The sequence below is a fragment of the Python bivittatus genome, unplaced genomic scaffold (assembly GCF_059951505.1).
Source record: "Python bivittatus isolate LINGU-HERP-01145 unplaced genomic scaffold, Pbiv_v1 ctg000080_np1212, whole genome shotgun sequence".
NCBI classification, from domain to species: Eukaryota; Metazoa; Chordata; class Lepidosauria; order Squamata; family Pythonidae; genus Python; species Python bivittatus.
The window spans coordinates 9,480,839-9,494,339 of NW_028277035.1; the positions used below are offsets into that span (position 1 = coordinate 9,480,839).

At 40.0% G+C, this 13,501-nt stretch overlaps 1 protein-coding gene across 9 annotated transcripts in view; it reads left to right on the forward strand.

Annotated features, from left to right (window-relative positions):
* ARHGAP44 (Rho GTPase activating protein 44) overlaps positions 1-13,501 on the forward strand; it is a 118,103-nt gene that overhangs the window by 70,264 nt on the left and 34,338 nt on the right. For 8 of the 9 annotated variants that reach the window (XR_015794694.1, XR_015794695.1, XR_015794696.1 and 5 more), the window contains exons 2-6: positions 6,699-6,738; positions 9,701-9,805; positions 10,105-10,181; positions 10,893-11,004; positions 12,416-12,492. Coding sequence is in view for 5 of the 9 variants with exons in the window: in XM_088133487.1 (XP_087989613.1) it covers positions 6,699-6,738; positions 9,701-9,805; positions 10,105-10,181; positions 10,893-11,004; positions 12,416-12,492 (411 nt within the window). In the remaining 4 variants the exon portion in view is untranslated. The remainder of the gene's footprint in view (positions 1-6,698; positions 6,739-9,700; positions 9,806-10,104; positions 10,182-10,892; positions 11,005-12,415; positions 12,493-13,501) is intronic. The other variant, XM_088133485.1, reaches the window with a different exon arrangement.

A 13,501-nucleotide genomic window follows, 5' to 3' on the forward strand; every position in this document is an offset into this window, starting at 1 on the left:
ACTGAAGTGAGGGAAGGCCCTGCTTTTCTGTGGCAGTGACAACTGTGGAACAGCATCCCCATGGAAGTCAGGCTAGCCCTCTCTTTGCTGACATTTCAGAAGTTGTTGAAGACATTGTTTCAGAGAACCTTCTTTTGATTTTATAACACCATGTTTACTTTCATTTTTCTTGTTGTCACTTTTGTGGTTGTCTGTGTTGTTTTTATTGTTATTTGTGAAGTTTGTATGGCTTATTACAATGGATATTTTACCTGGTCTTTTTATATTCTGTATAAGTCGCCAAGAGTTTTTGATTGTGGTGGGATAGAAATGTGTCTAAATTAATAAATGGAAAAATCACTTGGTTCAATTTTCATATCCTTTTCTCCACATGCTCATATAGATTACATGGAGAAATTTATCAGATTGAATCAACCTCCTATACTGTTTTGGGGTGTTACCTTCTTCATGTTTCCCTTGTGTATCTTTATAGTTTAGAATTTTTTAAAAAACATTATTTTAATCCAATTTTAATACAACTTTTTCATTTGTAAAAGACGCAGGTACAGCAAGCTTGCTGTTTTTTGCACTTTTGATAAATTCCTTGGGACATCCTTCACTCAGTTCTTTCAAGAGCATGATCTTTTATCAAGAAAGTAGATTATGGATGAATATGTTTTTAAAATACAATAAATACAGTGTTCTTGTCTTATGAGGCTACACTTTTAAAAAAACCAAAAAGATGATCACAAACCTGATTTCATTACTTTTTTTATGTCTACTTTGGTATGGAACTGCAAGAAATGCAGGACGAGTGGTGGCAGAGGAAGGCTGAGCAGGTGGAACACTATGCAGACAAGCATGCCACCAGAGAGTTCTTTGGCACCATAAGGTTAGTTTATGGTACTCCTAAATCAGGATGTTCCCCCCTGCTGTCATCTGATGAGTCAAGCCTGATCAAAGACCAGGAAGGACTGAAAAACCACTGGACTGAACACTTTTCCAACCTACTCAATAGGCCGTCCACAGTTGATCGTGATGTCTTACAGCAGATGCCTCAGCTGCCAGTCTTGGATGTCCTAGACCTGCCAAACTCTACTGGTGAGATCAAGAAAAGGATCTCGCAGATGAACTCAGAGCAACAGGACAGGATGGTGTTCCTGCTGAGATCTACAAAGCACTAGACCCAAACACCTTACAGGCATTCCAAGATATCTTGGAAGACATTTGGTCCACAGAGGAGATGTCTGACAACTCCCATAATGTCCTCATTGTGACTTCTACAAAAATAAGGGAAGCAAATCAGACTGCAGAAACCACAGGGATATCTCACTGCTGTCTGTTGTAGGCAAGATCTTTGCCCATGTTCTCCTGAACAGACTTGTCACTGTCTCAGAAAGGAACCTCCCAGAGATGCAGTGTGCCTTTCACCCAGAACAGAGTAGAGCAGACATGATATTTGCCATGAGACAAGGCCAGGAGAAGTGCATTGAGCAGACTCTTTACTCTCTCTTCATTGACCTGACAAAGGCATTTGACACTGTAAACAGGGAGGCTCTCTGGATCATCCTGAGACATTGTGGATGTCTGAGGAAGTTCATGAAGTTGATTCAGCTACTCCACAATGGAATAACAGGACAGGTTCTTTACAACGGTGATACATCGGCTGCATTTCCATTTCTAGTGGGGTAAAACAGGGTTGTGTACTAGCCCCAGGCCTGTTCAATCATTCTTCGCTTGCATGTTGTCACATGCTGTCCAGGGTCTGAAGGAGGGAGTGTACATCAGGTACTGATTGGACATCTCTCTCTTTGACCTTCACCACTTGAATGCATGGACGAAATGACTCCATACAGTCATCCAAGAAATCCTCTTTGCTGATGACTGTGCAGTCCTGGCACACAAAGACAGTGATTTACAGTTGATGCTGAACAAATTCTTAGACGTTGCTATGCTCTTCAGCCTGACTATCAGCCTGAACAAGACTGAAATACTATTTATCTATCTATCTATCAAATTTGTCACCACCCATCTCGTTGAAATGACTCTGGGCAGTTTACAGCAGAGATAAAATTCATTAAAATACAATATAAAACAGTCCTAATAATAAATAGCTTCCAAGAAAGTTGGCGAGTTGGCAGATAATTCAAGGGAGTGTCATCAGGGTGCTAACCACCCCCAAGGACGGCTACAGCCCATATTGCCCCAGGCAGACTGGCAAAGCCAGGTCTTTAAACCTTTTTGGAAAGCCAGGAGGGTAGGGGCCTACTGCACCTCTGGGGGAAGAATATTCCAAAGGGCAGGGGCAATGGTAGAGAAGGTTCTCCTCCTGGGTCCTGCCAGCTGACATTCTCTCATTGACAGGGTCCACAACATGTCCTCTCTGCCTGACCAGGTGGGACAGGTTGATGATAAGGGATGAGATGGTCTCTCAGGTAACTTGGGCCCATGCTATGTAGGGCTTTAAAGGTGATAACCAGCACCTTGAACTGGACCCAGAAGAAAACTGGCACCCAATGCAACTCCCACAGCAAAGGTGTTACATGTGCCATCCTAGGGGCACCTAATTTCATCTGCACAGCTGCATTTTGAACCAGCTGTAGCTTCCAGATACTCTTCAAGGGTAGCCCCATGTACACCACATTGCACTAGTCTAACCGAGAGATGACCACAGCATGAGTGACTGACCAGAGAGCCTCCTGATCCAAGAAAGGCCGTAACTGGCACACTACACAAAGGTGGGCAAAGGCCCTCCTGGCCACAACTGCCACCTGCTCCTCAAGCAGTTGTGAGTCCAGGAGGACCCCCAGATTATGCACTAGGTCTATCTGGGGCAATGCGACCCATCCAAAACCAAAGATGGTAAATTCTTGGATACAGAGGGGCCTCTAATTCACAGCCACTCCATCTTACCAGAGTTCAGCTGAAGCTTGTTCCCCATCCCCCACAGCCTCCAGGCACCATGAAAGGGTGGTCACAGCATCCCTCAAGTCACCCGGTATAGAGATGTATAATGGGGTATCATCGGCATATTGATGATATCTTATCCCATTGTGGCAGATGATCTCCAACCCTGTAGAACTAAAAATCACTGTTGATGACACCCAGCTGACAAATGTAAATAGCTTCAAATACTTGGGAAGCATCATCTCGAGCTATGGGTCTTTGGACAAAGAAAGTGACTCCAGGATCGGCAAGGCCAGCCAGGCATTGGGGTGGCTGCATACTAGAGAATTCAATCAACACAACATCCATATCTCCACAATGCTGAGTCTACAGAGCTGTGGTTATCCCTTCTCTCCTATATGGATGTGAGACCTGGACTTTGTACCAAAGGCACATCAAACAAATGGAGAAATTTCACATGCACACTCTCCGCTCCATCCTCAGCATTCATTGGCAAGACTATGTCTCCAACCTGGAGGTCTTAGATAGCGTGGAGTCCACCAGCATTGAGTCCCTGGTTATCAGAGTCAAGATGTGGTGAGTGGAATACATCATCAGAATGGATGACCACCATATGCCTCACCAATTGTTTTATAGTGTACTGGAGTCTGGGAAGAGACCTTGAGGTCGACCACACAAGCACTACAAAGACACTGTGAAAGAAACCCTATGCTACTGTGACATCCAGCCAAGGGAACTATAAGCTGTGGCTGCTGACAGAGCCCACTGGCAAGCCCTGTGCTATGAAGCCTCCACTGGCTTTGAAGACAGGCGCCACCAAAAATTTATAAAAACCCATAAGCAGCATCATAGAATAGCACCCACAGTTACTACAACAGTGGACTTCCAGTGCCCTCGTTGTACTAGACTCTGCACTTCCAGACTGGGACTGCAGAGCAACCTCCATGTCCACAAATGAACTGTACATCAGCATGTCTTCTTCAAACCCGAAGGACTATCATATACGTTGGTATATTGATTACATGCTTCAGTAGTCCCCACAGTGGTCAGTTTCTAGCTTATAACAAAGCATGCTGGTGGAATTCAGTGATCCAGAAACTTTCTGATTCATTAAATCTCTCCAATTCATTTTTCACACTCCTCATATTGGACTTAATGTTTTGGATATTTTTCATCTTTAAGTCTATTTTTCAATTGTTTCTATTTTTAAAATATTTAAAATTGGCTTACTCCCTGGAATAATAGTAGCTAACAACCAGTGGTTTTTGGTAGTGGGAGAGAAGGGGATAAAAAGTTCTTTTGATAGATGTGAATTTGGCAAACATCAATATATAGCACTTCTATTTGAAGAAAGAGTGCCTACTCATCCCAGCTGTTAGAGAATTGCCATAAGGTGTTTAGAAAACTTTTAGTTGGTAAAGGATCTTTATTCAAGCAAAAGTGTGAAGATTTCAGACTTCAGATTTTTCAGTTAGCTGTAAATATTAATTTGTTGTAATGGGAGGATCTCTGTTGGGAAATCATAATGGGCATTAGTGGTCTAGAAATAAAGGATAGAGGAGGTGTTATATATATTATTACTAAAAAGATATGAGAAAGGAACTGTTTCAAGACACTGACAGACAGGAAAAGGAATATTTAAATTACCTAAAGCCATCTTGATTTGCAGTGATAATGTTGTTATTTAAGTTAGGTGATCAAGTATGGGTAGAGTAGCCTTTTCCAATGGATTGTAGTACCAACAGATCAGGAAGGCACCAAGCTGGAGGATGGGAAAACTTGGACTAGAGAAGGTGGACAGAGTAGTAGATTACTTTATTAATGTTTGCGCACTGAACGATGAGACCGGGTGGAGCATTTTTTTGATAGAGATACGTATGTTTAGGGCTTTTTAGCTTATATGAGAAGTTAAAATTGGGGAGACAACTTCAAGGTTTTGAAGTCAATATATAAATATATAGGTTTTTTTCACCAGAATCCAGTCTACCCAAACAAACACATGCCAAAGGAAGCACTTTTTGCACACATAAATTAAGGGTTTTCTACCAAAAATGTAGGGGTGTTGGCTATAGACATAAATATTGAATATTGTTATGGAACAATAGATCTTAGTGGCTGCTAACCATGATACCTAGGAATGTACAGAGGTAAATATATATTGAGGATTTCTAAATCTGGCAACAGTTCCTCACTTTTGAATCATTCAAGGACATTTGCCTGGCTATATTAGATGACAGATTGGTGGAGTAAATTAAGGATTGTTGTTTCAATCCATCAGACAGTTCTTTTTGTTCAAGCAAAAGATAAAAATTCCATCAGTAGACTTATTTTTATTGGAACAGAAACAATAATAATGTTTAAAAGCAGTCTTGATATACATTCAGCCAAATGTCACAATTTAAACCTGGACAGATTGCAGTTGGAATTTAACATGCAATTTTGTAGGTGTCTTTGAACTTTGAAACTAGTATTTGATCTGCAAAATTAACATTCAAATATTACTTCTGAAGAATGATAGTCACGGAACAAAAAAAGCACTTCTTTTTCAAGTCCATGTGTTCCTGGGGGAAAAAAAAATCAGTTTGTCCTCAAAATTTATTCAGTTCAATTTTCTTTAAGGATCAGATTTCCAGATTAATGCTAAAAATTGGACTGCCTTAACAATTCATGCATGTGTACCAAATTAATGTGAGGAAGACTTTATACAATTATATTTCTTTAGAATATGTGTGTGGCTTACATGCTTGTAAATCTGAAGGCAGGCAAAGGAAAAATAGTCTGGAGTCAGGAGTAGACAAATTAGAATCCCTCTGACTCTAGGATCAGAAAGCAAATCTGACTTAGAAGACTAGAAGTAGGCAAGGAGAAGAAAGGATGAGTAACCTCTTGACCCATTCTGATATTGGTATGAAGAGGCATCCTTTCCTATGCTGCAGTTCCTACCTCTTGATTAAAGTTCCTAACAATATAGGTAGAATCGCCTTTTGAGAAGTGGCAAGATCTTGCTTTAAGACTCTCTGCAAATTCTTTTTCCATACTATGTTCCAAAGTCAATAAAATGTGTGCACTGCTCACAGAAAAATGGAGCTGGTCTGCTTGGATTTGGAGTATTGAGTATTGGAGAGCACACTGTAGGATGTACATTTCCAGAAGATGATCAGAATGCGGGTGGAGAATCTGAAAATCCAGATCCTCTATGGTATGATTAAAAGTGCTGAATGTGTTGAGGCTTGAGAAAGAGGGAAAGGTCTGAGAGCTGTCTACAAAAAGATGAAGCGTAGCTCCAGTGGGATAGAACTGCAATCATTTGTGGGAATCACAGGAAAGATTCCATTTGAATATTAGGAAAAACGTCCTACTAGTTAGAATTCCTAAATATTAAGGGAAATTTGTAGAACTGTTTGATACTGTCAGAAGTCTTTAAGAAGATAAGGACCTGAATTCTGTCACTAGACCCCACATTGCAGACGTTAAAATTTTCCAGAATCCAGAGTCCATTTCAACTATAGTTTCATGAAGTTCATGAAAGATAAGGGCATCAGTAAATAAGTGTAATGTCTAAAAGTTTGACTCTCAATTGCTATGGGAATTATATATGTTGCAATCAACCTTAGTCAGGTTACTAGCAGCATCACCAGGCAATACAATGGTTTTGTCCTATCCTAGGTACAGTGGTTTCTGTTCCAATCAACCCTGAAGGCTGTTCCCTTTTTTGGCCGCCTCCAGGTTTCTGAGTCTCAAATTTCATTTTTATATTGTGGCAAACTTCTGATTATGTCAGCTTGAATTATCATGTTTTCTTTTTGGTTTAGGGCTGAGAAAACTGAAGTTCTGAGTGAAGATCTTTTGCAGGTACTGTGCTATTTTTTCCTGATAACTTACATGTGCCATTGTTTGATATTTTACATGATGCCATGCATGAAATAGAGAAACAGTCTTGCAAATACAAGTTAGTGGGACCAAGAAGGACAAAGATATCAAGGATAAAGTTGATGTTTTTAGGGAAAGGTAGGGTGTCATGCAGATACTGTCTCTAATAATATTAAAAAACATCTCTACTGATGCGTATTTGAACTCTATTTGAGTTAGAAAGCTAATTAGTAGGAAATATTAAATTATATTTATTTTTAAAGTTATTTTTTAAACTTTCTGCTGAATGCAGATATGCTTTTGACAAGTCTTAGACATCATGGAGTCTATTACTATCTTTCTAGTGAATGTTACTTTCAAGAAAGGCTAACTCCAAAGAAGCCTCACTGAATATGTTTCTGAGTTCTGTTGTACCCTTTGTTTATAGAAGAGGTGTCTGAAACCTGTCCCTGATCAAGATAATGGTTTTCTTTTTATGGATCATATACCTAAAGATTATCTATGATGTAGATTTTTGTACTGCAGATACTGTAGCTTCTAGGGGCATCTTGTTTTTTATAAGAAAAATCCAGTGTGACCCCTAAATATTGCTTAAGTGGCTGTTTTAATGCTTCCTCTGATTCTCGAAGAATTACATTCCCATAAGATTCTGGTTTCTGTGTTGGGGTCAATTAGATTCAATCATTAGGGAGATATATGATAATATATTATGTCTCTAAAATAAGATTAGACTGACCCTATCTCTAAAGCTGCCTTCCCTAGTATGGTAGCCTCCAAATTTTGGGGGAATTGATCTCCCATCAACTCCAGTCAACTTGGCTAATGGCCATGCTGGCTGAGATTATAGGTATTCCTATCCAAAGCTTTTGAGGGAACATCCTTTTGGGGAAAGCTACTTTAAAAAACGGTTCTTTCCATATATTAGGCCATTCATGTGTAGGTTGGGTCACACAGAACAAATGCAATTAAGTCCATTGTATTTTTGTCTCATGGACATCTGTGACTCCTGCCATTGTGATAGCTGCTTGTGTATGTTCTGCCTGGGCCTTATGTTCCTGTTCAGAGATTTCTGAAGATAAAACAGATGGTCAGTAGGAATAACTTGAGGACTTATGACTGGCCCAACTTTTATTTAATGGGTCATATGGCTGACCTAAGTCTAATTTTTATGCATGCATTTTTTATTAATTGCCTGCATTATCTAGGCCAGCCTTCCACAAATACCTGTTCATATTTCAATGCACTTGCCCCATGCCCTGGCAACTCTACAACAACTCAAGGCCATATACAGCAAAATCAATCATGCAATACAATTTTTTAAAAAATCCACCCAAATGGCAGAGGAAAAGCAACCATTAAAAGATAATTAACATGCAGGACCCACGTACAGGTTTTCAGAGTTCTTTTGAACATGGCCAAAGTGGAGGCCAGATGTATCTTAATAGAGCGGGGGAAGGATGGTGTTCCAGAGGGCAGGTTCTGTGACAGAGAAAGTATGCTTCCTAGGTCCCACCCCCTGCTTAATGGATGGGACATGAAGCATCGCAATGCTGCCTGATCATACAGGTTGAACAGATGGTCCTTAGATAACCATTTGCAGGCACATGTTGAGCAAATGCTGATTGTAGTTCCTTCCAGCTCCATAGTTCTTTGAGAGAAACTACAATAAAGTTGTCACTGTATGTCATTCCTGTCTCTAATTAGATTTTAAATTGATGTGTTTCTAGTGCACAGTCTACTCAAGATACAAAGCATTGACTCTTATTTTAGACATATAATTTAGTAAGCTACCTGAAAATACAAGATTCACATATACCAAGTTCCATGTCAGCCATGAAATACTTAAAAGTAGGAGTCCAACCTTTGCTACATATGTTAAATTTTCAGTGTACGTGCCTTTCAAGAGGTACATTTAATTGTATTGATATTTATTTTTGATACAAAATGTAAAGTGAAAAATAGCCTTGACATTCTTGGCTTTCCAAGTTCTAGTCCTGATGATGGCTTTCATTAACCCCAAGCCAGATTCACTTCTCCCCAGGATTTATCTGTTGCTCTTTAGTGCCTCATAAATCATTTTATAACTCACCTTTTATGACTCTATTCATTGAGAGAGAAACTATTATTGGGGTAGGTAAAGGCAAAACAAGCAATAAGAAGTAGATAAATGTAATACATATTTATGCAGGCTAACAAAGTTCAAATTCTATTTTAAGGCATTTAATTAAAATGAATGCTAAAATAATTGTCTCCTTGTTTCCTGTTGAATTAGTTTACTAACTGCAATAGTTTACATATTATTGGAATAGGAAAAGACAAATGGGCTGTTCATGTTAAGTGTTACAGTTCATGCTAAGTCACAGTTTGTTTTAATGTATGATTCTTGGTTTTATTGATACATCAATATGGCACATAAGCAAAGCAATCATGGCTTGTTTGCTGATACTGGTTTTGTGTTATTGTTTCCTTTTTTAAAGCTGCTCTTCCCTTGTAGCTCTGTACATTAATTGGGGGTTGGATGAGTAACAACAAATAAGGAATAAGCCAAGAAACCACAAAGAAGCCATGTGTGCCTACTTTTGCTGATCAGTTGTAATCAGTAAACTAACAACAAACTCTGCTTTACTTCCTTAAGTCAGGATGTATTTACTCACACAACCATATTATGGCCTAACATAATACATTAGTCTAGGCATTAGAGTTATTCCTGTTTTAAGGAGGAACAGGGATGTGTTCATTCATTTTGCATAATTCTAAAAGAAGCTGTTTCTGAAAGCAAATTAGAACTGAATTATGAAAAGGTCTGTAAGGTTGTCCATGCATGGCTTGGATTTACTTTGATGAGCAATTTACTTTGAGGAGGAGGATTTACTTTGAGGAGAGTTGCATGCTGGGAGCTGAGGATAAGTTTTTCTGATTTGATATGTGAGATGTCCATCCACAGGTGGAGAAGCGTTTGGAGCTGGTGAAGCAGGTCTCCCACAGCACACACAAGAAGCTGACGGCATGTCTTCAGGGGCAGCAGGGATCAGATTCTGATAAGCGCTCGGTGAGAGATCCCTGTATCCCTTGCAGCAGGGAGTAGTTCTTTTCCCTTGAAAAGAGAAGGCAGTGGAATTAAGATGAGAAAATCCTTTCAAGGGGCTTTCCAATTTCATGTGTGTATGAATGTCTATGAGTTTTGTGGGACGTGAATGGTTCAGAATATTGGTTGTGTGGAAATAGTGTTTTTTGAGTGAGAGATAAATCCAATAAAATATTGGTTGTGTGGAAATAGTGTTTTTTGAGTGAGGGATGTTACTGGTTCTTTTTTTTAAAAAAATCATACAACAGTTGCTTTTGTTGCAGAAGAAATTGCCTTTGACGTCACTTGCTCAGTGCTTGATGGAGGGTTCAGCTATCCTAGGAGATGACTCCCTGCTTGGGTAAGATCCCAGTCCAGAGTCTGTGGAAAAGGTACCACTTTGGGAGGGGAGGAGCAAGGAAGGTGTTTCACTCACAATAAAGTTCCCCCATTTGTGGAATTGGTTCATTTGAAAACATGTTGAATGCTTGCGGTAAGGTTGAATTGATTAATTTTATGAGCCTTATTTCCAGCCTTTCCTTTCAAAGGGGAAACAGCTCACAAGTACGAATCATCACATTCGGAAAGAAAAACTACAGCCACAAAGTCAATGTTTCTGATGAATAATTTACCCCTCCGCCCATTGCTTCTACTAATTGTAAATAAGCCACTGCTTTTTCCTACCGACCTCTTTAGCTTAGGACTTTACAGTCCTTTGTGATCGATTTCCAGCATGCAACCTGTCAGATAAATCAAGGGATAAATCAGAGCATGAAGCCTGGAACAGCATGTAGCCGTTTTCTACCACCCATTATTTTTACTGATTATTTATTTATTACTGAAAGTGACTTTTCAATGGAAAAAAATGTGCAATGAAATCACAACAAAAATATGAAAATGTTACAAGCCATGGAAGCCGCCTTGCTCTGCAACTTTCTGAGTCTAAAGAATGGCACATGTTTAATGTTAGACATCTCCCCTGCCCTGCTCCTGAGGAACCACTCTTGGACTAACTGTTCTCTTGATCCATTGCTTGCCTTTCCAGTTGAGAACTGCCTGTTTCTCCTTGCAGGAAGATGCTGAAATTATGTGGAGAAGCAGAAGACAAGCTAGCTCAAGAGCTCATCCACTTTGAGCTGCAAGTTGAAAGGGATGTGATTGAGCCACTGTTTGTGTTGGCAGAGGTAAGAGTTGTCTACTTCAAAGTGAGTCTCTGCCCTGGGCCCTTAGGGGATGGTTTGGTATAAATATCACTGGACCTCTAGCAGGGTCTGAGAACAGGAGGCATTTCAGGATCTGCTTGTAATCAAATACCTGTGGCCTTTGGCCTCTTGGAGTTTGGGTGCTAGGGTGAGGGGAAGTAGTACCATATCAACGAGATGAATTAAGAGAATTAACAAGGTAGTCTGTGTAAGAAGATAAATTCACAACCAAGTAGAAAAAAATGCAACTGATCCTAACCTGGTGTTCAAGTACCAGATGAGCCATGTTTATTGCTGTGAGTAGCAAAGCCAGAAGTGACCATCCATGGCTTGCTTAGGGCTTATTGTATCATCTGCAAGGTACTTCACAGAGGAACTAAGCAGAGAGTGTCCTCACAATTTGTTTTCAGTTAATTTATGGGGATATTGTCTGTTTAATTGCTCCTGGATTTATCCTGCAAAAACTAGTAGAGGTAGCCCTCACTTAATGATCACAATTGGGACCAGCAACTCATTGTTAAGCAACATGGACATTAAGTGAAACATGTGACTGCACCAGACTTATGACGTCAGTTCCACTGCAGTCATTAAGTGAATCACCTGTGGTCATTAAGCAAAACATCACATGACCATGACTTGTGACTTCCTGTCAGCTTCTACATTGACTTTGTTTGTCAGAAGCTGGCCGTGAAGCTTTCAAATGGTGATCACATGACCAAAGGACTCTGTGACTATTGTAAACCCTCGCCAGCTACAAAGCGCCTGAATCTTAATCACATGACCATGGGAACACTGCGACTGTCATGAGGACTAGTCATAAAACTACTTTTTCAGTGCCCTCATAAGTTCAAACAGTCACTAAACAGGGCAGTCATTAATCCAGTTTTCTGTCTTTCATATGTATGTATGTGAAATTCTACTAACTATTCTCTGCTACTGGTATTGTGGGACAGGAATTGCAGAGCTACATTCTCTCCCCTGCCCTGTCCCACTCCTGCCTTTCCTTGTGCTTTTTTGATGTAATGGGCCAGAAGGTTCTGAGACTTTTCAGGGTGCATGGCCACCGGACTGTGCTTTATGGTAATCAAAATGCCACATGTGGAGAACATAAGATTGTGGAGCCTGTTCTAGGTGGAGGCGGCCTTCTGTTTCAGTTCTGTCCCTTAAGTACCAGCAGCTATTGTGAAGACAATGGTGGCAAGTTCTTTTGCTGGCCCTCTGAGACTTCTGGTGGGACAGGAGCTGTCCATGGTACTGGCATTGTCTCTGATGCTAGGCCTGCAAATTTACTATAATGGCATTTAAGTTCAGTACATGGAGTTTGCAATGCAGTCCTGTTCTTTATACATATTCCCTGTATAACTTTCTTTTTTTACAAAAAAAATTACTTCAGGTAGAAATCCCAAATATTCAAAAACAGAGGAAGCACTTAGCAAAATTAGTTCTGGACATGGATTCATCAAGGACAAGGTAAGAGAAATATTCTTTCTCAGTTGCCTTTGCAATGCCAAGTCCTTATTTGCTTCATGTGTCTGTTTTTATTGCTGGACTAGTTTTTAGAACAAGTTTCCTTAGGGCAGCTTTCAGAATTGAAAAAGAAAATCCATCCCAGATGGAGTTTCATGCTAGACTGACCTGTCTCCTGTCATTTATAGATTGGGATTGTACAAGTATGTGTTCTCTCCACCAGGCTTTGGTTTCGGTCGGCAATGGCCATTGTGGGGCAGGGGAAAGTCTATTAGTGCTGGCCTTTGATTTTAAAAAATCGGGGAAAAGCTTCCTCAAAGATGTATTTATTTGCATAGATTAAAAAACGCCCAACTCGCAGCAACTCTGGGCACTTTACATTATAAAAAAGCTAGAACAATAGAATGAAAGAACAAAGAGATATGCATCCAGAAAAAGAATAATAATGCGAAACAAAACAGAATGTTACAGGGGCTCGTTACCATCCTACCCAAGGCCTGGGGAAACAACCAGGCTTTTAGGGCCTTCCAGAACATCATCAGGGTGGAGCAATATGGACCCTCTGTAGGTGGGATAAGGGCAACTTGAATAAGGCATCTCTTTTCACCTATATAGCTGGAGTCACTGAGAGATCTCCAGTAGTCAGTCCCATTCTCCTCTTCTTATTCCTAGAACAGCAGAGACAATGGAACTCTGTAGATCACTATCAGAGTCAATTAAAATAGTGATCTATTGTCTCTGCTGTTCTAGTCCAAAGAGTTTTCTTTCAAAGTCCCAAAGAAAAGAGGACAGGAGGAATTTCATTCTCCTTGCAATAGCCTATCATAGATTTTCTATCTTTACTGTTCAGGGAAGAGTTAATGTTCAGGTTTGCATTGACTTAGACATGGTTGCTTCAACATACTTTATTAGCCAGAATATTTGCTCTGGCTAAGCCAAAAGCATTGCTCTCTTTCCCACCTTCCAGTTGTGGAATCAGCTGCTGAGATTTTCACTGATTGAAATAAGTAAA